At 36.7% G+C, this 26,613-nt stretch overlaps 1 protein-coding gene across 24 annotated transcripts in view; it reads right to left on the bottom strand.

The window, feature by feature from the left end:
• Nucleotides 1-26,613, bottom strand: part of INPP4B (inositol polyphosphate-4-phosphatase type II B) — a 304,962-nt gene that overhangs the window by 53,075 nt on the left and 225,274 nt on the right. For all 24 annotated transcript variants that reach the window (XM_080590944.1, XM_080590935.1, XM_080590949.1 and 21 more), the window contains 3 exons: nt 19,536-19,713; nt 14,186-14,398; nt 8,552-8,693 (listed from right to left, as the gene is read on the bottom strand). In XM_080590944.1, the coding sequence (XP_080447070.1) occupies nt 8,552-8,693; nt 14,186-14,398; nt 19,536-19,713 (533 nt within the window). The remainder of the gene's footprint in view (nt 1-8,551; nt 8,694-14,185; nt 14,399-19,535; nt 19,714-26,613) is intronic.

Raw genomic sequence — 26,613 nt, 5'->3', positions numbered from 1 at the left:
CTTTGTAGCCTTAAATTACAGTAATTTACTAAATTGATCAATAAATAAATGCTATGGAAAGCAATTGCAGCAGAATGATATTAAAAGGCAATGTACACTAAACCAGTGAACAAATCTGTAACTGATAGAATTTCTTGTCTCCTTCTTACTTGCGCAAATAATGAAAAAGATCGCATCTAGCCATTTTAAAAAATATTTAAAAAGTAGATCTGAAGGCCCAGCCAACAGACACACGCCCCACTCTTATGGGAAAGCATAGTTGGATGCAGACACAGCCAAGGATCTTCCAAGTACACTGATGGCTAGGGCAAGAGAAAAGAAGAATTTGTTGATCTAGGCACACTTCATGAACGTGCTTTTACAACTCAGATTACGTGGATAGTACTAAGAAGCTTTACCAACTCTTTTCACAGAAGAGGCGGTCATATAGTGGCCACAAAATTCAGGTAATACTTAGAACGTTTTCTACTGAGTTGCCACTTAACCAGGCAATCCATGTCATGTATTTCTGCTTTTTTAGGAATTTAACTTTGTACTTGTCCTTACTGAACTGCATCCTAATACTTTAGCGTTCCATTTCATCAACATCCATTCTAATCCTACTCCCATGGTGCTTAAAGCCTCTCCCAGCCTTAAGCATTTGCAAATTTTATAAGCATCATCGATATTTCATAAGCCAAGTCAGTAATGAAAATATTGAATAATCCTGGACCCAGAACAAACGTAAGTGGATTCTACTTCACACAGCCTTCCAGGTTGGCAGTAAACCACTGATAAATATTACGATTTCTATTATGATTTTTGCACGTACCTTGTGCTACAAAGCTTCAAGATCAGATTTTTATTTTTTTTGCTAAGATTATGATTGAAATGTAGCGCTTTACAAAGACAAAAATGGGACTTATTTGATCATATTACTAGCATAAGTCATTTTTGTCAATGACAGCTGCATTAAGAAGGAATTCAAATATTTGGAATTCTCAAAGCCAATTTTTTACTGAAGGACAGTCATGCTAATTGTATTAAAAATAAATCCTACTGAATATTTAATTTCCCCAAGAAAACCATGCAGTGACAACTCTCTGTAGAGAGCTTTACTTTCACATGTGCTTTGCTTTGTAGGATACAATAAAAACCATAAATTTGGAGGAAATCTTACCCTATTGGATAAAGAGAAATTATTTTATTTTATAATATAAAATAGAATTGTACTTGCCATCAAGACAGGAGAAAATACAATACCCCCAGATAATTATCTAAAACAATCCATTTAGTGCATGTTTTCACTGAAAATTTCTATTCACATCTACTAAGGATGTCCAGTCCCCAGAAGGTGGAGCTAGTTAGCAAATCTAAGAGGGATTGCATTGTTACTTGAGAATAGAAGATTTATGAATGGGCAAATATATTCTCATTTCTGTCCTTTTATTTTAAAGCAAATTTAGTGTTAAGATCAAAGCAAGTTTATGACAGACCAAGGTCTTTGAAAGGACAAAAGTGTAAGAGAAATCTTCATAGATGCTCCATATCTTTGGTCTGCGTTAAAAATCACTGTATGTCAGTTGTTATGATGTTTATCCTATTCCAAATACTCCAGGCAGGATATAAAACATGGTTATCCACTAACAATGCACAAGTCTCTAAATATCTATCAGAAACACTTATAGCAAATACTACAGCTTATAAATTGCGCCTTGAATCAGAGAATCACATTTATTAAACCCAAAAAAGCACTGTATTTTGAAGCTTATGAGTAAACTCAATAAACTGGAAAATTGTCTTGTACGCAAGGGATAAATACGGAATATTAATAAAATTCATCAAGAGATAATATGTGTAAAAAGAGCTTTAAAATCCTGATCTAAATTCATGTTTAGATTATCCTGATTTACCTTACTCTGACATTGCTCATGTGTAAGGGTACTTGCTTGGTTACCAGACACTGCTTACACATCTAAGAGTCTGGGAGAGGTGCAAGATGCCCACTTGAATTCCTTCTTCATGAGAAAGCCTGCAATCAGCTCAGAATCAGTTGTTGCTCTGAAGATGCAAGGCTAACCACAGCACAGGACTTCTACTACTGAGACTGATGATAGCTTGCCAGAATCATGTAAAGAAGCGAATGGTACAAATTATTGCTTTTGTGTCTAACGCATTCAAGTACTTACAGAAGCATTGATGCTTCAGGTGTCATATTTATTTTAACTTGAACTTGCAAGACTTGCATCCTCAACAAAGTGGAAATAAAAGTCTTTCAAAAACACTTCAGAATTAACTGAGTAAACACTTCAGAAAGGACATTAGGAGCAAGAACATAAGCTACAAGGAGACCACAGGGTAACTGTCAAGTTGCTAAGATGACACGGGCAGCCTGTCCTGTATGGAAAATTTAGCATCCAAACAAAGAGTCAGAGCCTGGTGATGAAGCAAGAAAACTCATTTCAAAAATCATGCTAGTCAGTTTCTGTATAGGAGAGTAAAACAAGGCAGACACATTAAAATGGAAAATGAAAGGATGAAATTGAAAGAAGAAATACTGTCACTATACAGTTAGTGTGAGACTAAAACTTGAGTAAGTGCAGCTGAGTTACTAGTCTGCTTCCACCGCTGGAGAGTTGTGGAAGTTCAATTTATGAGAGGATTTGCTCTATGGTTGCTGGAAAACATCTTTCAGTCCTATATTCTAACATGCCTGCACGGGCAAATGACCTGCTGAGCTCCCAACTAGTCATTTTTACATGCTAATATTCAAGTTGCAATATGTCAAACTGCATGTGAAATTTCATAAAGTTTGGCAGAAAAGCAAGGCGTTTTCAAAATCAGACCTGCTGAACTGTTCATTAAAAAGTGCTGGTAATCAAATTGGAAAAGCCCTAGGGCTTTGCAATAGCACTCCTATCTCAGTTTACACTGGCAACAGAGGAAAAAAGCCAATTCTATCATTCCTGTCTGCACCACCTAAAAATCTGTGGAAATCTTTGATGGCCTCAAGTGATCTCAAAATTTAAATGGTATGAAGTTAAAAACTAAATACAGAATTAAAAGCAAACACATCACCACACTTTTAAAAGGACAAAGGGACCTACACTCTTCCCGTAATCGAGGTAACAGCAGCTATTGAAGACAACCATTTACAGTATCTAATCACTTATTCCCTTAATACCTGAACACGCAAAGCCCATGATAGGATTGAAATAACAGAGGTCAAACGATATAAGTGAGTTGACGTGTCAACATCACAAATTCAACGTGTGATACAAAATCTAATGGCTTAAGAAAAAAGGCAAGCAAAAAAAAAAATCAACCAACCCAAAACAGTAACAATCCCCTCAAAAACAGATGATGCAAACAGAACGAACTATGTAACCCACACGGTTTGAATTTATTCTTCCAGGATAGTAGCACGCTTCCTATTTCTTTCTTTTCCCATCCAGCTCTTTGAGCCCAGTTAACTCAAGAATGAGGGCTATGCTCTATGAGAAGGGATGAGGTTTTATCCTTGTAATTCTGCCACATTTCTTACCAGAACATCACAAACCTGAATAAGTCTTTCTGGTGTTTCTGCAGTTAGTATCATAGCAGCCTACTTCGACCACATAATTCTAGTGCCATGGGGAACGATTTTGAATTCTTGTAGATTTCTCTCTCCATTCTAATCATCTGAGACTTTCTACACCGTCACACAGACTAATAGTGAGAGTTGAAACCATCTAATCGTACATATACTACTGTCTCAGCAGCTTTTGTCACACTGAAAACAGGAAAAGAAGGCGACGGCAACAATAGACAATGTTAAAGCTAATCTAATGTACTCAAAACATAAACCTTGCTACGGAAGCGTTGTACGACCGGATGTTCTGATGTCTTGTTTAAGAAAATACTTTGTTCGTTCAGTTAAACAGGTAAAGGAAAGGAAGACTTTTAAAGCTTTTATCAGTAGCTGAATTACTGATAGAAAGTATTGCTGAAGTGGTTATCTTACATTCTGGGCTCCATATGGTCCAATTATTCAACCTATCAAAAAGAGAAGGAATATACAGGAGTGAGAGGGAAAAGAAAAATAGCGCAAAAACAGTAGTACATTAAATTTTGGAATCAGAGTTGATTCAAAGACTATTTTATGAGAATAAGAAAAAAAAATCTAAGGAAAAGGAATGGAAGAGTACATTTCTGAGAACTGTTCATTTCCTCAAACCACAGTTTGCTAGTTAAGGAGCAGACTAAAGGAGAATTTTACATCTTCCCAAGTCAATGACATTTTTAAGTAAATACCCTTCTTCCTGAAGATGCCATCAAAACTAGACAGTTTTGTTTCACGTTTCTATTGGCAATTGCATTTCGATGGATGTGATTCCCCAGGGCACTAAAAGACAGAAGAGCTTAATCTAGAATTACGGAGTCTCCAGCAGGTACAAGATTATTCAAAAAAAAAATTTACATATACCCATACCAATACGGCTATGAACATCCTTCATTTGAGCTAGGAAACATGGCAGCATTCCCCAAATGCTCTTGGTTATCTACAGTGAAGATTACGCTTGACCAATTCATCTGCCCAGCAGCATAGCTTATGACTCCTTAATTAACTTCAGGCAAAACCCATGTGCAACCACAATGTTAGTTTAAATTCTTTGAGACAACTTGGTGGATTTTGTACGTAGCAGGTTAGGGAGTACTCACACAAACAGCCAGTGGAGGAGCAGCTGGGTTTGATAGTACTGATGGACAGTTACAAAGAGCAGCTGGAAAAAGCAGCCTCTTCTACCAGTACAGCTAGATGTGGAGATCATCAGGGACTGTATAAGCCTAGGAGCAAACTACTGCATTTTATTGGCATCTAATTCTCCAGGACAGGCTTTCACATTCCAACTCCAAAAAAAAACAGTAAGGCAAAGGTAAAGAGAGAATTCAATGTTGTCAAGTAATTCTCCAAAGCAAGCCAGTCTCAAGTTAAAAAAGGTAAAAAACAAAAACAAAAAAAAAAACCCTTTCCTTTATAATCCATCTACTCTTCCTGATTTATTCTGCAGAGAAATCATAATCCTGCAAGTGATGAAACCACAGAATGTTACCTTGGTAACTGATAACTCAAATTCAGTCTTAAGAATACACTTAAAGGTCAGACTGCATGAAAAGTTATGCTAAGGAATGTACAACTCATGTTGAAAGATAAGTACAAGAAAATGATGCCACCAATATTTCACATTACAAAGATTACATAAAATAAATATAAGCATGTTGGGAAAAAAAGAATAAGATCATAGAATGTCAGCATTGAGATTGCAAATATAAGCCTATATTCACAAACTCTAAATATAGGTTATGGTAACATCTGTAGTAGCAGGAATATGCTATTGCTCAAAAACATCAAATTACTGTCATAACTTTTTCTACCATCTAAAATGAATGCGATGCATTCTTTGCAATCTTTTCATTGTTATATGTATATAAAAATTTTCTATTGTAACAGGCAGGTTCAACTAATACAAGCAAACATTTTATCCCATACTTTAAGGCATACTTTTCAATGATTTGATCAAATCCCTGAGTATTGCTTATTTTTCTTACAAACAGCAGCACAACTTTTCTTAGGATCAGCTCCAGCACTGAAGCAGTTTCAGACTCAAAGATCCATGCCCATACACTTGCAGTACTACTCAAGTAGGTTATGCTCATATTATGGTATAATATTTAAGCACAACATATTGCAAACTTTTCATGTATGTGATTTTTGTGCATTTTACATACTAAAAATTCTAAAATTTTAGAAATGTATCTGCACGCATAAGCATGCCATTACTTCGTATCTAAGAAAAAGTTACGAACCAACACATCCAGGCTTCAAATATAAAACGAAGGAGAGTTAAGGCAGAATTTATAGCCCCAAACAGTATCTCAACTCTGTGTAGGTGCTTCATAATGAATCTTCAGGGGTTCACATCAAACTTGACAGAAAGACGCAGAGAGAAATAAAACACCGTCACACAGAGGTTAAGCATGCAAAATTCTGGACCCAAAGGCAATGGTTTTTAAAACTATCAGGCAATCAAGTTTGGTACACCCTTGGATAGTCCTTCAAAAAGCTTTTAAGCAAGCCCTACACAAGAAAGCAATTTTAAAACAACTCCATTTTTACATGACTTCAGAACTCCTATAAACTGTCAAGGTCATGCCATGATGCTCTCATGAAAGCACCATTAGGATGATACTTTCCTCAAACAGCAGAACATGAAATCAGTCATCTCCCCCATAAATCTTCTGCATTTTGCACTTGATCAGGTGTTGCAGAACACTCAGCACAACTCAACAAATACACTGACCCTACTCTCACAGAAAAGCATTTGCACTGATTCAAGAGTCATAGAGAGGATCCTGAAGTGTGGGATACATCTAAGAGAAGATACTATCCCAGCACCACAGGCCTGTCATCTCCAGAAGGCAGCATCTCAGCTGAACAAAATACGACTATAATTTTCTGACCATTACAATTGTCGTTATTGCTTACCAAGAGGTACTTTTCATTCCATTTGATAACTTATTATAATACTCAAAGGGAAACTTAAGGGGTTTTTGATTTTGTGAGCCAAAAGCTCTAATCAGTATTTAGTTTGCCTGTGTAGGATGTGAGCCTGAATCAGAGCTAAGACTTAGAGCTTTTTTTTTTTTTTTCTTTTAAACAACTACAATGAAAGACTCAAATAGACTGATGATTCTGGTTAAACACATTTTATGGTTTATACAGGACAGCAGAGGAGATATGCAGAGGGTTGAACAGATTGAGGGAAAAAACTGTAAACGTTCATGTTGCTAAACATGTCTATCTCTTGTTTTTATGGAGAGCAAGCATCCAAAACAAAGAATAATCCTAAATCATGACTTTTCCAAGCTGGGTTAAAAACAAAAGTCTCAGATTTTCTTCTTTAACTTGAAGACCTTTTGACAATTGGAATACAGATAAAAACAGCACATGCGACTCTAAATTCCCACACAATTGCACCGTAGTAACATTGGGGAAGTTTGGATGAAAGTGTACTACTGCTTTATCTGCAAAACATTTTTAATAGACATACTGGATTTTAGGTAGTAATAGAGAAAAACTAGTTAACACCATGGGAAAGAGAAGGGAGTTAAGCACAAGAACAAATATTAAATTTAGTTCTTTTAAACAAAATCGGTATGGTTTGGTTCAACTTTTAAAAACTGTTTCAAGCTGACAACTACATCTACCTCACATAAGATTTCTTTTGAATCTTCTTATCTGAAGATCTGAAAAAATGTGGAAAACTTCTCCAAAAAAAGCTAGTTGTGTTGATATTTTGCACTTGTAAGTCTTCACTACAAAACAAAGATGATGGTATCTCTCTCTAACATTAGAGGGATACTTGCCTATTAGACAAGCTCACAAAAGCAAACATGAGAAATACTCTGGTCTCTGGACTATTCATACAAAAACTTTTAAAACAAGTCCAACATATCTGGCACTGAAAAATAAGAACTCCAAGATGCCAGAAGAAATCTCTCATACTGGTAGAAATGCTGACTTTGCAGCCGCTTTATATATCAAGATTACAACCAAAATCCACTGCACAAAACAACAGAACTGCACAAACAATATGCAGATGAAAAAAAAAAAGCTTAAATTGTTATGTAAGAAAAAATTACAAAATAATTCTAATAACATTAAAATCCTTGATATAATATTAAGTCATTAAAATATGGGGGAAAAGAAAATGTAAAGGAAAATATAGGATAAAATAGAAGGTATTTTTGTTTGTTTCTTGTTTTAATGAGCCAGTTATGTAAAACTTCATAAAAAGTGTTTTGTCTTGGTGTGGGGTCATTTATTGAATAATAGCACAAGAGTCTGCTTTCCTTACATCTGGGATATCACTAAACAGCTGCTTCATTTGTTGCAGCACGCACTCACACTACAAAGTCACTTGTCAGACTTCCAAAGCATATCTTGACTAATGAGGAATGTAGCCATAGGAAAAGATCAGAAGATTGGTGCCAAGGTCCTGCTGCAAAGTTGTCTTTGCAGCATCTCATAGAATCACTCTCTACATAGCATTCAGTATTGACAAAGATGAACTTCTGCATTCAGGGAAAAACTAATTTTAGCAAATGAGAAAACGTATCTGCATCTCACTTCAGAAAAGCAGATGGGTATACAAGAGAATGACACTCAAATACAATGTTCAACTTTTCTTTCGAGTTTCCTATGGGTTAAGGTACATCCCATTTTTTTTCCTCAAAATGGTATTCAAGAAAAACCTAAAATAAATTAATCTGCATCAGCCTTCAAAGCAAAACATTGTGGTTTCAAAAGGTTTTCATGTAGCACAAAAAATTGAGCATGGCAAGCAGTTTGAGTGCACAACTGAGATGCAATTTGATAAAGACTTCCATCATTCAAGGTTATGGCTGTGCAAAACCTTTCTATCAGCACTCTCATCAAAGATACTATTGACTCCTCTATCTCATTTTTTTCTGTGGCTTTTTCTATTTGTATTTACTCTAGTCAATGATTAAAAAAAAAAAGGTTGCTTACCACCTGCATGCAACACCTTGCAATCTGCTGCAGAGGGGTCGTTTTCACCTTCTTTAATTTTGCTGCTGTCTTTTTCAAGAAGTCTGTCCACCATGGCAATAACACAGTTTAAACTCTTCCCAACGTTGGCCCACACCCTGTCCTGAAAAGAGCATAATTATTGCTGCACATTACCAAAACATAGAGAGACAGTATCAACTTCTTATTAAGACCTTAAAATATAGACAGAGATGTGAAAATTACACAAATATTAGGTATTAGCATATTACTGTTTTTCTCATTCTACAGCTTTTTAATGGACTTTTTTCTTGCAGTGTAAATTAAATGCCTGAACTGTACCTGTGTTACCTTATTTATTTTTTTGACACCAGAAAAAACGTGTACTTGAAACTCTATATATGCATGCAAAGTTATCTGTTTTAGGTCCAAACACGGGGAACTGAGCAGTTTGTCTATTTGACATCATACAGTAGTAGTATAGACATTTAAGACCTTGCTAACTAGAAATCTTGTGCGCAACTACGTTTTGCCATTGTACTTGGCAACCTCGTTTAGATATTTAACATATCTTCTATTTTACCACATGACTTAGTCTGCTAAAATAGATGTAAAAATTAAATTATTAGTTTTAGCAACTTGCCGTCGTAACACATTTGAGGTAACACTATTCAGTTTTGTCCTGCACCTCACACACAATCTGCAACCATGAGTTAATTCACTGAGTTTATAATAAATATGAGAATTACATAAATAATAGAGCAGTAGAAGAAAACCTGTACAAGCAGAGGAAAAAAAAGGGGGGGAGAATGTGGAATGAAAGATCTGCTACAGATCTCTATCCCAGTCAAAACCAGGACACAGACACAGGAAGGGTCCCCCTTCATGTGCTGGATGTTGCAGAGATCAACATTCTTGCACCTACTCTTGTGGGGCTGAATAAGAAAAAGGAATAAAAAATAATAAAAGAAAAGCCATAACAGAAACGAGGCAGTACATAAGACTAGTAATCAAAGCTTTAAAAACCCCTACATGTACATGCTTTAACACTGAGTCATTCTGACACTAATGCAGAGTAACCATAGCTTGCTTGAGGGTTAAAAATGGAAAGATAAGATCACTGATCTTCTTTTGACTTTATAATAGCCAAAAGCATTACATACACATCAGGCCTTGAGGAGTAAAATGGAGTTTGCAAAAAGACAGAATGAGAGAAGGTCAAGGAATGCAACTGAAAACTCAAAGAAATACCATACTTCCATATAAGTGATTACACTTGTAAACCTGGAAGTTGGGTGAGGGCAAAGAAGAACTGATACTAAGGCAAACTTTTAACATAAAATTTACATTCAATTTCATGCCACAGTTCTTAGGCCATTCTCCTGACTAGAGTGATCTCATTTTTCCCTGTTCCCTCCACCTGAGGGCATATACCCTGGGACAAGTGGACATCCTGCCCTGAGGGAAATGACACAGGTCTGCAGAATCTGTAACAGCACAGATCGTCTTCTCCAACTTTCCAAACCTGGAATTGGAAGGAATTTGTTGGGCTGCTGTAAGGGCATCTAGGGTTGCAGGTGGATGTAGAAATCAGGGACAAGTATGGTCTCTCCCCCTTGCTGGGTAAAGGCATGCCTTGCATGTACTAGGAAAAAGGTATCGGTGATTTACAAGAGGAAGAAGCTTGCAGCTCTCACACAGAATTGCATTTCGTCCAAAAACCTATTTTTTAAAAGTACTGAGCATATAATGCAGTAATTGGAAATATCTGCACCCATACACATGAAATAAACCCTTAAACCCAACTACCTGAAACTCACAGGCATAAATACAATTTAAAGCCAAAAAAAATTGCACAGGTACAGATTCTTTCACAAGTTAAATCCTATGCATACCTCAAATGTTCTTAAAACATTCAGAATATGGAAAAAATGATTGATTTCCACCACCCACAAGCAATAGTTTGGGGAAAATGATTATATGAAGAGCTACAAGGTGCTGCAAAAAGTAAAAATCCTGGCCTCAAAGAGCTGCAAATTTTACTAGAGAGTGGCAGAGAACTTTAGCCTTTCTCATCACTGAAGTTGCTGAGCTATATGAACTCAAGTTGTTCAGCATGGCTGCAGCAACGTAATTTCCCTTTCCTCCCTCTGCTGGAGCAGTTCAATCCCAACACAGACAGTGTTTAGTTCTTAATGAGCGTCTGGAGTTATTGCACAAGGAACACAAATATGAGCTCTTGTTCATTTAGGAAAGAACACTTCCCTTTGTAAGCCAACTAACTATTAATCCAGCATTAAGATGATGTCTATAGAATATTCACACAACCATTCCCTGAGGGTTTAGAAGCAAAATTCATAAACATCTGTTGACATAAAGCTCACTTTTTTTTATCCTATATCTGGCCATTTTACATACAGGCAAGTGAGACACAGGGAGCAAGGGCCTGTTCCAGAGCTTTCTCAGGATACATGGTTCTTAGGATTCAAAGCCATCATTACAGGCAGACACAATAAGTAGGTGTGTGTATCATTCATGATGTTCTTCTGCCTCCAATTATCGAAAAACAACTGCTTCCTGTTATTCTCCATGGGAAGAAATACATTCCTTTTACATTCTTTCTTGTACCTTTCTATTCCCATGTTTTCCTGAACCCTAGCACACCTTCTGCAGCAATCTGCCTAAGAACTATGTCACAAGTGATCATCTTGCAGCATGTGTCAGGTTAAAGGACAAAATGCACACACAGCCTCTCAAGTAGACATTCTAATAAGCCATCTGTGTGAAGTGAGAGATGAGAACAAAATAAAGTGTTATTTCTCGATAAACCAAAGTGCCAAGACCCTAGGCTCCTCAGCAGGATGCTTATCCCCTGACACCAGTTCTCCCAGCAGTTGCGATAGGGCTAATTGGGTGGTACTACTGTGGTGTGAAGGATCAAGAGAAAAAAGGTTTCTGGCTCACTCTCATCACTTCGTTAAGCTCTAAAGTCAAACTAATGACAGGAAAAATAGAAACCTGCAACAGGGCTTGACCTTGTTGGGATGAAGCAGACTGAGACAAGTCAATGGCATCTTGACCTCTCCTACTTCCAAACTGTCCCTTTCACATACATCAATACACTTACATGCTTTACTTGGGCAAGTCTGACACAGCAACGACAACCCCCATTGCTACAGAGACTCTGTGCTTCTTTCAAGATGTAATATGGGTTCGTAGCCACGTACTACTTCAAGGCCCTTTTGAGGTATGCTCACAGATAAAGCAAATATTTTAACTAATGTGCATGATTAACACCCGCTTGTGATATGACAGTGTTTTGGAACATACCATATGTGGATCAGTATTTCAGAAGCATGTCGAAATACCATGTCAGTATTTGCACATAACTTATTGGAATCACCATTTGATGTTCTTTGCAACTTCAGCCGTGTTAAGTAGTCAGTCAGAAACGTAGAGCAGAAACAGCTCCAAGTGGCAATGTGCCTACATTTTCTTGTATTATGCATGACAAAATGCTTTGTTCCCTCCTGAAAGGAGGTTCTAGGATAGCAGAAGCAGCTGGCAAGAGAAGACGAGAGTACTATCCAGAGGCAATCTAATACCCAAGTTAAATATTTCCATCAACAGCAATGCTTTACTACTGCCTACATATAGTGCACCAATATAAACAGCTCAATCCATACTGCTGTCAGCTAAAGTGGGATCAATATTTGTACTTGATATCAAAGCTGATATCATAGCAACACAGCATTGTTAAGGAGAAGAGGAAAGCTTTTAGGGAAACTGCTCTCTCAATGAAAGGGCACCCTGCACAGTTAAGAAGCTGGGAGCTATTTCTTACAGATAAATTTGGATGCCAGGGAAGGGGGAATCTTGTCAGGTTGTTTTAACACTCCGCCTTGAATTCACTTTTGTGATGCAGTCTTCAGAAGTGAATGGAACAGGGTCAGTCTAAATAGTTGTTGGACGTCATTGATTTAGACTTTGGGTAAAACTAAAAGTGAAATTTCAATCACCAAAAGCAACTCTAGTGCTTGATAATAATGGAAAAAAATCAAGAAAGGAAAACATAGTAACCTGCATACAAAGCAAAATTTGCTTCTTTAATTAGCTGTCTTTCAGAGTAGATAAAGCATTTTTTAATTTTACGTGTACTTATTCTTACTATTTCCATCACAGTAATGACTGTTTGATCATTAAAACTCACATTATCCATTATGTCCACTGTCAGAAAGAACTGAAAATCAGTGGAAGCCTAATGATTCAAATTTAGAGTAAAATAATTTCTCCAAGATTTATACTGTCTCAAGTTTGACACTGATTCAGACTCAGTTTATTAACTCAGAAAAAAATAGAGAAGAGATATACTTAATTTTAGCCAAGCAGGTAATCTTACTAATTCATCAAGAAAAGAAAAAAAAAAAACAAACACATATACTGCAGACTAATGCATTTCTATATTTTAGTATTAGGGGCAAACACCTGGCAGAAAACAATCAATAAGAAACCAATGAAATAGAGTAAAGCTAGCTTCTCTGCAATGACAGAAGTACTAAATGAAAATACAATTTGCACAAAAATGCTAATTCTCCCGTCTGTCAAATCTGTTGCGATATTTATTTTTCTGAGTGTCTCAGCAGCTGGAATGAAACATTTTGGCTATCATTTTAAGGAAAGAAGGAATGCTCTAGACCTTCAGGTTGAAGAGGAAACATGAAAAAGTGATTTGAGGCTCTAAAGCCGGAAGACAAATAAAAGAAAGAGTTAATTATTTATTGTTTAAATTTCATGACTTCTTAATGCATGGGCTTAAAGATAATTCTTTTCTCTAGAAGAAATACATTCCTCCTCTCTTATTTTACGGTATGGATAAAAATTACAGTTCAGGTGTAGGTACTTCAGCTCAAAGATATTAATTATTTACAATACAGATTAATATGCTAGAATCCTTTACATTTATGAGCATACACTGAAGAACTGAGCATATCAACCTGAACTGAATAAAAATAGCTTGAATAAAAACAGGGTTTATATATAACAGAAGCAGACCTATAATCAACACATCCAGCAAAATAATTTACAAAAAGCTCAGCCACAAGTAATACAGATCTTTGTAAAATATGCTAAGAATGTTAAAATCTAAAAGCCATATTTGATTCTTTTATATAATCTCAGATATCCTCTAAGAATACAGTCTAAGGGAAAACAGCTCTGTTTCTCTGTGAGTTAACTCATGCATGTTTAAACTACTTACGTTCATTTTTGGAAAAAAACAAAAACGACATCGGTATATGCTTTTTCAGTCTCCTTAAGTCTGCCTAGCCAGCAAAACCAACTCAAATAATAGTGAAGCACAACTACTTTCCTGTCTGGTCAAGAAAATTCTCATCATCCTCACTGTTACACACTGCACAGAAGCACACTGTAGTAAGGACAGTTTTTCAAATTAGTTTTAGGAAGATGTATCTCTTTGAAATTCCAGTGACTCAAGATATATATGAAAAATGCTATTTAAAGATTTTGAACTAATTTTTCCCCAACAAAATGTGACAAGGATGGTAGGGCTTGCATTTGTTTATGTTGATTTTTAGGTTTCAGGATTCAATGCCAACCAAAAGTTTTCCAGCTACTTACCCACTCTTCCTCGTCATACTCTGAATGATGGGGTATAGAGTCCTGTCTTTTAATCTGAGAAGGATGATCCTGATGCTTTAGGTCATCACCCTCTTCTGCACTGTTTCTAGGCACAGCTGGTTTCTTGATGACACAGCCGGGTCGGGCTGTGTATAGTGCTAAAAGGGCACTTCTGACCAGCTGATCCTTAAATGCGTGCACAAATAATTCTGTCTAGAGAAAAAACACACACATACACTGAGAATGCAAGGTTAGGTCGAAGAATGTAATAGAACAGCAAAGCTATTACAACACGGAATTACCCTTAGAGGCAGGGATATTTGTGTTTCAGGTCAGCCTAAGGGGCAGAAAACAAAGTAAACTAGCAAACAATAAGGAACAATTCAAGAGTTTTGGGGACATCATCTCATTCTACAATCCCATTGTTGCACAGATTAACACAAAAGAACTGTACCTGTCAGAGATCACCACCTTTTCACACAATCCTCTTTTATTTGAGCTCTAAATTGTGCCTGCAGAAACAAGCCTCTACAAGGACCAGTTCCAAGAGCACCCAACCACTGCTCAGTCATATCCAAGTAAGTGTTAGAAAAAAACATAATTAACAAACATAAGAACCTCCTTGAATAAAAACACTCCACTACACTGACAAAACTGAAGTATCTGTAAAAGCAGTGTTTCCAGGTATAAACTGTGGTACCTGTAGGTACTAGCCTGAGTATCAGGACAGGTGATGGCTCACAATTTCCACCTTTAATTAATTTATTTTTTAAGAAAGGAACCCTTGAAGTAATTTTTCAGGCTCTCTAAGGATGTTACTCAATTGACCATCACTATCATTTTTAAGTTCTTGTTGATTATGACAGATGGAAGATCACCTTATTTTTAAAAGCCTCCCATCTCCCTGCATTATTTACTTCTATCATAAGAAGAAAAACAAAAATGTTAATGCCCCTGCTTTCTGCATATGGTCTTTAGCATCTCCAGCCTCTGTCTCTAGATAACTGCATAAAATTCTCAACTGATATTTTCATAGTCATTCTCAAGTTACCATCAAGTTGCAATATGAAGTGTGATACCGCAAACAGATGAATTCAGGGATGAGAATATAAATTAGCATTTTATTAGTTCCACTGCATCTCAGTGCAAAAGGCATTTGGAGCCCCCATAAGAAAAAGATTAAAAATTAACCGAGGACTGTAGATCATTTTCCTAACAGTATGCCAGTGCTCCATAATTGGACTTGCTTCAATGAGTATGGGAAATCCTCACTTCCAAAGGTTTTACAAATCCTCAGTATAATGAAGGCATGCAGAAAACCATGAAACAGATCTTATCCTTACAAGCCACTAGATGTGCTCTGTCAACTTTTTCTATCCTGGTAGAAGATTGCTCCTCCCAACTCTTTATTTTAATTTGGGCTATTATATCCTTCAAGCACTGCCTTTCAAGGAGCTCTGGTTCTCCATATTTGCTCGTTACCCATGTGCCATGCACACCCGTCACACACAACATGGGGCCCTATCTCTGCTGGCCTGTTCACTTCATCAGCTGACACAAACAGCTGAGCTGCAGAGGATGAGGTGCAAGCACACAACCCTTTTCACTACATGGCAGCAACCACTAGCAAAGCAGCGGAGACAGACAGCTGGGGAGAGTCACAATTTTGGTTATTTCACAACAACGCTCATCAGGGTTCATCTGTCAGAGACGGGAGAGCATACGCCCCATCAATACACGACAGTCCACCCACACTGCTCTAGCTCCTCTCCCTGGTCAGATGCCCTGGTTCACAGGTTGACGAAACACTTTCTCATTCCTTTCATACCATAATAACACCCACCAAGTTTTAAGTATCAGCCTCTAGCTTCCTGGAAATCTTTCTCCCAGTTTCTGGGCTCCTTGCTTCTGTTCCTCTCCAATCCCTTTTTGCTAGTACTTGCTTCACTTTTATAAGCCTCCACTCATACTCAACTTATTTCTTTCCATGGTTTCTTCCTTCCATACCCCCTCAAAAGCTGACACTTAGACCACAACACTTCAAGGAATTGTGGTTTTCCTTTAAGACCCAGCTGCTGAGGTTGGGAACCTGCACGAGAAGTGTCTGCTCTTTACAGGTTTCATAATGTTTTGGGGAAAAAAAAGAAAACTATTTTGATCCTTAATGGTTGCACAGAGAAAGCCTGAGAATTTGCTACACATAAAACTCAAAAGGCTCAAGAGAACAACCGTAGGAATATCTAAGCTAAGTCATTATTATTATTGTTATTTTAATTAAGACTTCTTTTTGACCTGATTTGGGATTCTTTAGTGATTGGGCTTGAGAAACACCGCCTAACTCTCTGGCAATTTTATCAGACCCGTTCTGCCACTTTCTTACTAACTTAGTGCCTTAACTTAGGGAAACTAACTTAGGGAAAGGGTACTTAGAGACAATTACCTGATTTGTAGCCCTTCAGTACTGCCTCGCTGCAGTCCTGAGCTGCACTGTAAGACTATTTCAGTTTTCCACATTTCCAGCCTCGACATAGTGCATGCTCAGAAAACAGTCTTTGGGTAATATTGCCACCAAACCCTATCAAAATCTCCTATAAAGACAAGACAAATTTTGATTCGCACAGTTGTCTTGTCTCGCATGGTAACAGCAGAGCTTCTCTTCAAGGCTCTTCTGCAATTCCTATTAAAATAGCCCAAACTATTTATCTGTCCTTACAAAGGGCAATACCATGGTTTTGCTGAGGTTTGAGGTACCTCTCTTCCCCCTCAAGATTTGCTTGAGATCATATCGGGTCTCCGCATGAGGAATGGTAAATTCAAAAAAAAAAAAAAAAAGCTTTGAGTTTTAAAAGTATTGGACAACTTAAATTCAGAAATGTCCACTATGACTGAGATGTATATTAGGTAACTATCTGAAAAGTTTAAGTTTATTGAATTTAATTTCAATGTAAATATGTTATAGGGAAAATGTATTTTAAAAAAGCAAGTTGGCATGGAAGTGAATCTCTGTTTTTTCATAGAAAGACTAAAATTCTTCTGTAATTAAATTCCATTCAAGGATTCCATTGGTTTAACAACAATCTACATTTAACTACAGTTTTTTACAGCTAAATACAGCTAAATTTGCAGAACATCACTATTTATAAAATTTTATAGAAGGCACAAAACAAGTATATACAAAGAAATGCAAACTTTGCAAGTTCTTTTGAATACTTGACTAAAGAGTATTTCTGCAAATAAAGATAGGCATAGCTGGAAAATGAATTTATCAAGCCTTCTGCAAGCTGCAAATGCTGATACACTTGTCGACTGCTAAAGGCTTTTTTAATCAATTAACAGAAAATGTTGATAAAAGATTAGTCTCAGGAAAACTGTACAGTAAATTGCAAATCATACACAGAGAAGTAAAACCATGCTTAATATGAGAAAATAAGCTCAATATAAGAAAATAAGCAGCAGTGGAATTATTTAATTTTCACTTCCAACATGTGCAGCCAGTCCCTCCATTTCTAACAAAAATACCTAACTGTAATTCACGTTTTTCATAGCTCAGGTTTATTTACTGCTACCTAGTATTTTAGAAGGAATCATTCTCTATATGAATTTTAATATCATCTTAAGGTTAAAAACAATATGCTTTTAAATAAACTCCAGAAATGTAATCACCAGCCAAATCGTTTTTCCCAACTTCTTCAAACGTCTGTTTAATTTCTAAATGTGTATCGAGTTAAGTCATAGAACATTACTTTCTTACATGTAAAAGGTACACAAAAGGTAGGAGAGCAACAGCATCTGATGTGCCTCAAAGACACAGGTAGGCATCACATAATTCTCACCAGAAAAGTATGCCAAGCTCTCTTAATTATCAGGGACACTCTTCTAAGCCCTGGCCTCTCATATTCTACCAGATGATATAGATGGATAAGTTATCTTACAATATCAAGATACTTCTTTGTGTTAACCATAAGGGATCTAATTGTAGCACCAAGTGGGTTTGTCAATGGGAGTTTTTGAAGCTCAGCCTTGTGCTTCCCTGAAGTTGTTCCTTGGTCCTTCCTTTCCTCCCCAGCTCTCATTCCTTCTCTATAAGCAGCTGTCCTTCCATACCAGCTTCCTCAGTAATAATCCCAACCCCTTTTTCACTTGTCCTCTTCTCCTCAGACTAAACGTGGGAATATACCTGCACATACATTTTTCTTTGAACTAACTCCTAATAGAGCAGCTGCACCTTTTCCATGAGCAGCTAAAAAAGGCCTCCTTCAGTACTACATGGAAAGGTAGGCTGCAATTGCCACAAAATGAAACTATATTCCTCCCTTTTGTTTCCAGGCTGAATTCTACTTTCCTATGTATCCCTTACATTTGCAGCAACTCAACTGTTTCTAAAGTTACTGTGGATTTACACATCTTTAACCGAGAACAACATTTGCCTCCCCCTGTGGCTCCAACGCAATGCCTTCACAGTATGTGACTGAGCTCAGTATTGAGATTTGAAACTCTCACATTGAATGATGTACTGCTGGGATAATAGTGCTCAACAGACCATAGGGGTTGCAACTTCCAATAGCTGAAGATATATTGAAATGATTACTGATAGTGCTATTAAGTCATATTGAGATCACGTTACAGAAGGTATGGCCCATGAAGCGATGGGAAACTTTTTTAAACCCCTTTGGCTATAGCTATAGTGCTTAATATTTTCACAGGATAACATATGCTTAAAAGTACTTCACAGACTTTAGCTAATCTCCAAAATCACTCAGAGACAGGTGGAAAATATTATCTTCCTTAATTTAGAGCTAAAGAAACTAAGATGAGGAGGTGCCTACAGCTACAGAAGGAAATAATAGAAGAAAGAGGATTAAAAGTTGAGACCTCCTGGTTCCAACTTATCCTTCCAAACTGCATCGCCATTTCTGGTCACGCTATTATTCTAAACCTTAAGCACTGGCTTGAGCTACCTCCCATAGACTGTAGTTTGAAGTGTCACAGAAAGAGAAATAACAGTTTATCCTACCACATATCCTCCAAATTACTTACAATAACCTATTTTGGAAAAACCTCAGTATGTGGCCACTAGAGGATAAAGACATACGAAATTAAGTTAATTATACTTTCAAATAAAGACAACCCTTATAAATTTCATTTATTTTCTACATGGAAAGCCTACAGAAATACAAAATATTTTTTTCTTTTTTTTTTTTCCTGATGGCAACATTTTGAAGCTTATTTTAACAGAGCTTATATAACATTTCTTGATGCTATGAAAGGCAACTTATGCAGGAAAAAAAAAAAACAGCAGCTAGAGACTTGGTTATTCCATTTTCCATTGCAGTGAATATTTGAATCTTACTTTTTCTGAAAGCATCTTTAAAGAGTTCTTCAAGCTGTCTGGAGAATGCTGGCTTGCAGAATTAAGCAGCAGGTCTGCATGGCTTGATATGAGAGGTTGTAGATGATTGATGTTGCTGAGAACTTCTTTTGCCTTGGCTGTGTTTTCAGGTGAATAGTAAATACACTGGTATCCAGTACTATAACAACACAGAAAGAGACACGATGTCAAAATGATTTCTGCTATTACTAACCATACTTAATGTGCTAAAAATATTAACATTAATGTTGTAAGAATGACGGATACCCAAACTTGACTGATATGATTGAAATGCTCCTTCCTGTAAGGGTAAAAACAAACCCTTATTTGAACATTAGAGGATAATGGACTGCCGACCACCAAACATCCAGGTAGTACTGTTCAACCTATTTTTGACTAAAACAAACAAAAATCTATTTTCCTTATTTTATTTTTTTTTAATGTGATTCTGGAGAAAAGAAAGATTTGACCAGGTCAGATTATGATCACAAAGAGCAAAAGTTTTTTTTTTACTTTTACTTTTTTTTTACTTTACTTTTCCATCTCAATTCCCCTTTCATATTAATAACTACATTATTTCCAATAAAGTTATTTCTAAGAAAAGCAACGTGTCTAGTTTGGCAATGTGTCTAGTTTGCAAGAAGAGACACAGAAATGGGGGATCAAAGGGAAATACGAGGTTAATTACTACAAAAACACACAAGCGCATACTGCTAACTTTAACTGTTTACAAACTACTGCACTTTATTTGCATGATTTGTTTTCCTTCTGAAAATTTATCCCCTCTTCCCCAACACTTACTAATTACACAATATCCTTTTATACCATTATTCCAAAATACCATTTTTAAGCACTGTGCAGTCTTACTAGTATTTTGCTGTACCATACATCTTCCCACCTAGAAGTCCTGCACACAATCCTTCCTTTTATAAAGCCCTGCTGCAGTCCTTCAGAGAAACCAAAGTGTTTTGCAGATTCAGACTAACTTGTAACATTAACACAGGAAGAAAAAAAAAAAAAAGAGGGCAGCATACAAAATGTGGGTGCCCAGTCTACTTTAGTCCTCTGTACCCTTTGCACAGCATGAAGTTTATGCATTGTTTTCAACAGCTTTCACTTGATTAACTACTCAATGGAGAGCTCAAGGTACAGGTATGACAGGACCTAATAACTTTTGGGATAAAAAACACAGTAATCAGGCAGTTCTAAAAGCCTGTACATGAAATGCCCAGTTGGCTACCTCATGTAATTATTAATATGTATTTAGTTGTCACCAAGCAGGTCCTGGAACATCAACAATGACAGAACATTGCACACACTCTCCAGCTGCCTCTGTATGCATCTCCTCTTTCCCCTTGCGTCTTTTCTTCATTCATCCTTGCCTCTCTTCTGCCCTTCCCCCCCCCCAGTTTTATATCTTAACTTCAAGATCAAGACCTGAATTTTGACACTCAAGCAGTTCTTCATTGATAGTTGCTTTTCATTTCAGTCTTTTTTTTTCAGACCACTTTACTCCCATTTTCTCTTTATTGTATCTTCCAGTTCCCACTCATTAGCTTTCTATAAATAAGAAATTAAATTTAATTGGATATAAGACAGACATACACACATTCAGAAGTCCAAATGAAGTCTCTCCTGCAAAATCTAAAAGGCTTAAATCTTTTTGCAAATAAGAATAGATTGAAGCAGTCTTAAAGTTAAGCATCTTGCTTAGGTACTTGGCAGAGTTACTGTCCCAAATCACACAATATCTCATCCTAATTTTCTTTCACTAATGCCTCCATTTTTAGATATAATTCTTTGTAGAAGCGGTCAGGATGAATGACATCTGATTCAGCGAGGCGTTGCCATGCTGTCAACCACACCAAAATTACAATGTCTCCAATTCACAGTCCACTAAATGAGGTACTGGCTACTAAGTGCAGAGGGCAGAATTCTGAATATTTCAACAAAATGAATTGTTGAAACCATCTCTCCTAAAGAATCGTGAAAAAAAAAAAATCTTGCCCCTCTAAGAAATGAGGAAATGGTCACAGCTCTGCCTTCAAGGTGGCAACACTGTCTGTCAGATTAGATCTATTGCTACATCTACTGCAACTCTCAAGCTGACAGACTCAGTAGAGAGGGCACAGACAAAGATTAATAGTCTATATTAATTGTAGCGAAGACCGTCTTAGCACTGAATAATCCCTAATTCCCCTTCAGTCTTCTTCCTCCCTTTATCAAACAGCCCTTTTGCAGGCTGAATTTGGCTAACACTGTTATCAAGCTCACCATGCACATACTCCATTCCGGGATTCCCCTCAGCCCTTAATTCCCAGATCTTTTTCACTGATCTCCCAACTCTAAGCTTCAGTGAATATTGCAGCAGAAAAGCTACAGACAATGCTATAAGAAAGACAGAGATGCTAACCGTGTGGGTAGTTCTCATTCTAATGAAGTCAGTTATAGCTTTTAAATAAAGGAAATGGTGAAGAGAGAATTACTCTTTCTTTAGAATAAGATTTCCTATCAAGCCTCATGATTTAGCTAATTTTAACCTTTCCCCCGAGCCCCGGAAAACACAAAACAGCTCCAAAGATTCAGTTTCTTTTAAAAACTTGAAGGTACTTTTTTTTTTTTTTGAGTACAAGTCCAGAGAAAGCGAGCTATTGTTTTTCAGATAAAACATGCCTGGGGGGATATCTATCTGACGTTTATAATTGCTGTTTCTCAACACTGTTGCATCTAAGATTAGCCTGAGATTTTCTGTGGCCTTATCATTCATGAAAAGGCATTTATGCTTCCAATTCTCTGAAATGAGCCTCCTTATAAATAAGTACTATTAGACCTTGCTGCTAGATATAGTTAATGCACATCAGTAATACTACTTGAAAGAAGCTGCTGCCCGTAAGATACACACAGAATAGAGAGAAACCTTCTACAGGTGTTCTAATGTAGAAACCAGATGAAAGGAATAACAGGTAAGAAGAAACTTGTGCATTAGGTAAAAGACACATGGGTAGGCCCAGTGCAGGAAATCAGCAACACTATGAAAAACTACCCTTGATATATAAAATATATTATTGATTATGTATCTTTTGAAAGTCTATAATAACGTCTTCTGGGTTAAGTTTCAGAGGTTTCACTTAGCATAGAAAATGACTTCTGCATCTTGGCACCATCAATAACTACACACACGAGTGTCAGTGGTCATTTAAGTTTTAGAATTGCTTTAATAACAATATTATGTAATTGGATAAGGACAATATTGACTAAATCTGCAATTTTAACTATAAGTTAACAAAGTTTTTGCCTGAGAATAAATACTGCAATATGCTAAACATCTAATTTTTTAATGACACTCAGAGTAACTCTACTCCTGCTGTTAACTAAGTCATTTGTGTGACTGAGTTAAATTGTCACCATCTGGGACTGGGTTAAAATCTTTTTAACAATGAACATTTGACCTTACATTTTTCACAGTAAAAACTGCAGACATCAATATCCAGAATACAGTTAAGGAACATAAAACAAAAACCTTCTCCCAGGTAATGTTGAGCTTATGTAGGTTACTGAAACTACCAGCACAGTGGCTTATTTTTAAAGGATCTCACGTACCCTGTATGAAGTGGAAAGTTATGATCAAAAGTCGGTTGATTACATAAAAAACAGGACAATTCACCATATCAGGAAATAAAACCAAGCTATGTGATCAGGGCCGAGAGTTTGAAAACAGGAGAGATCAGATGTTCCAATGGATTTTTATAATTTATTTCTCTAAGATTGCTTTGAAAATTGAAATTTGTTTTGAATACTAAGGAAAATGAAGATATATTACTGGTTCTAATTCATCTTTACTTATGAAGTCTGAATTCCCATCTTGAAGTGATGATCTAGGTTGTATGCATAGAGCTTCTCCTGATTTTCTTCTATTGCCTCTTAATTCCTAGCTGACTCTTGGAGAAACACTACATCAATATCTTCAACTGGTAATGGGACATGAGTTCTAGTGACAACAAAAGTCAGGATGCCTTCCATCTGCCCCACATCGACCTAGTTAGAATGGATGCCATAGTGGCAAAGAGTCTTCCTAGAAAGACTCACCCCAGGAAGCTTGAATGCCTATGGAAAGCCTTCTGTAGTTCTTCAAATTAATTTTTGGATATCTTTGCATTGGTGGAAAGATGCAAGTAACCTTTAACATAGGGGAGAAGCTCATCGAGGGTAACTGAGCAAGGTTCTTAGCAGAAGACACAAGCTTTCATGCCTTACCACAAAACTGAAGGTAAAAGACACCTTTCAATTTAACCATTTCCTGGCAGCCTGCTGAGGTGTACATTACATCAGGAAGACAGCATATACCCCTAAATTGTTTAAAACGTAGAAGTGCTGCCCTACTCTTTCATTACACAGAGAAAGGTTGGCAAAGTCATGGATCGACTTTCTTCTCATCACTCCTGCAGCCCACATAGAAGAAATAGTTTCTTGTTCTCCAGAGGACGATCCTTTCTAACCTTTGTATGTGAAGCACCCCAAAACCCACTCTTCCCTTTCTTTGCCAGTCCCGGTAACCTTTCTTTCAGGCTTGTTTAAGGAAAAGCTTCAGGCAATTTTGTCTAGAGAGCCTAATGGCTGAAAAATACTGTGATGAGATTTTTATATCAATAAATAGCACACAAACTGTGGCAGTTTCTCAGTAAAACTTCCAACAACCTTAAACATTGATTTTATGGTCTGTCAAAAAACATTCATTTCCATGAAGTCTGTCTCTCTCTCATATATATGTACATATATATATCATTATAGACATACAAGCACACATGAAAAGAGAGAGAGTGAGCAAAGAACGTCTCTGTGAAAAGTACTGTGCATAACAGTCTGTGATCTCCCTGTAGAATTAAGGTTCCAATTAGATTGAACACAAATCATTATTGTTTCAACATGTCTATGCTTTTCCTTGAAACAGTACCGTTTCAGATTCCTCACAGAATAGAAATAGGTGAAGATTATGAAAATCAGGTATAGGAACCCTGAAGATCCCAGTTTTAATAAAACCTCTGTTAATGAGTATGCTAATGAAGAAGCATACCTCACACCTTGACCAAAGATCTAGGCCTTATCAAATGAAAAAGAGGCCTTTTAGAAAATTCATACTCAAATCAAATAATGATGATCCCCCCCCCCCCCCCCCAAAAAAAAATCAACCTTCCAGTACTCTTTTAGCTTGAAGTTTGCACTAATTTAAAGCAGGATTCTTTTTAAAAAAACAGCTTTTTAAAGAATCTGCTAGAAACGGTATTAAAAAACAATAGTGAATCACAAAACCTAGTGCAGCTTCTGGGACACCTCTGTTCTTCCTGATGATTCGTACTTGGGCATTAATATGCTTGTAATTATAAGTTTAAGAAAATAAGATAAAACAGCTATTAGAGTAGCTTGAAAGTGATTTATGAACACTTAAAACAGTGAGGCATAATATGGGTATTACTTACAGAATGCCTGCCTGCACAACTGAACTCTACAAATAAAGATTTGCTGTGCCATCTAGACTGATGAGAAGATGAGCTCTTTCATTTGCTGGTTGGAGAAGTAATCTATACTAGCAGGCCAACAGAAGACTGAATCTGAACAACTGATTTGCTTTCTCTTTTAGGTACAAATAAGGAAGAAAGTAATAAGAACCAATACCATATAATGGAAAAAATAGGATAAATGTATTTCATACACATATAATTAATTGCATTACTCTGCAATGATTTGACATACTTTAATCGACATATTTCAGTTATTTAAATGGTGCCATGCCTAAATGATTAAGAAAAGCACCTTTTTTCTTACTTATGAAGTTCTTGTGAAGTTCACGACTAGCTACTACAGGGACAAACACAATACAGTTATGCCTTATAGACATGCTTGATGTTTGTAGTACTGAGGCAGTTTATTTGCCACTTTGCTGCAGATGAAGAACTGTAACGATTGTGAATGGGTTGTAAAGCAATGTGCCTCACTTCAGATCATATATGGCCAAGTGCTGTTTTTCACCTGAAAATTTTCATCTCTTACTCAAGACCATATTTTTCAATTTATTTTTATTTTTTAGGATTACTTGCTTGGGAATAAGCAAAAGAAAGTTAAGTAAATATACTGCGTTTTTAATAAATATTACAAAAAACGTCCCCTCTTTGGTCTGCACAAAGATCTATATTCCATGTAATAGAAAAAAAGAAAATGTGCCACACATCTTCAAACAGATAGACTTACTACACATTCCTCTGATAAACTTTCATGAAACATATGTTTCATTGTGGTTTTGGTTTGGCAACTGCAAATGCAATTACATCTTGCGAAGTGAGATATAACCTTGCTACCAGTTAACACTTCCTCTTGTCTGTTAATTCCACAAGCACAGGTTTGAGCAAGGAATATTTTGTGATATGCTGACACTGTTGAATATTTCAGTAAACTGTTCTACTAATCAGCCTGAAGGTCAAATGCATGCAAGACATTCTGTCATATGCATCGACAATGATGTCCTGAAAGCTACCGGGACTGGATTGAGAAATAATCTCTTCCCACATCTTTCTCCAGGTCTTTAGCTCAGTTAGCCTAGAGGAAATGGCAGCTAAATCTGCATTTTTTTTTCCTGCTCATTTCATATTCTGATTGATATCTCAAGGTGTCATTTCTCCCTTCAACCAAAGCTTCAGAAAAGCTGCTCCAATTGTAAAACAGAAAATTTAAATTGTAAAAGCTGCCCCCAGAAATGCCAAGTGTCCTCAAAGCATCCTCATGCAGTTAAATAAACAGGTGCATACAGAATAAAGTTGTCATTGCCATAGCGAAAGAAATTTCTCCATGGTAAGAATGAGAACAGCCTTTTCAAGTACCTATTTAAAGCACTTCCACTCCTGAATTTTCAAAGAAGTGAGATCACATTCAGAGCATGCTTTCTCCTATCTTTTGACCCACCCAAGTTCTTCCAACTCAAGACCAAAAAACGTGTGGAGTTTCCTTGAAGCTCTTCACAGCGACAGAAGAGATGACGACTTCTGGGGGTTCCCTTCTTTCTACTTCATGG

The sequence above is a fragment of the Anser brachyrhynchus genome (assembly GCF_964034855.1).
Source record: "Anser brachyrhynchus genome assembly, chromosome: 4".
In the NCBI taxonomy this organism is placed as follows: Eukaryota; Metazoa; Chordata; class Aves; order Anseriformes; family Anatidae; genus Anser; species Anser brachyrhynchus.
Note: the sequence above shows the minus strand (reverse complement) of the source record. Positions and strands in the feature narration are given on the sequence as shown.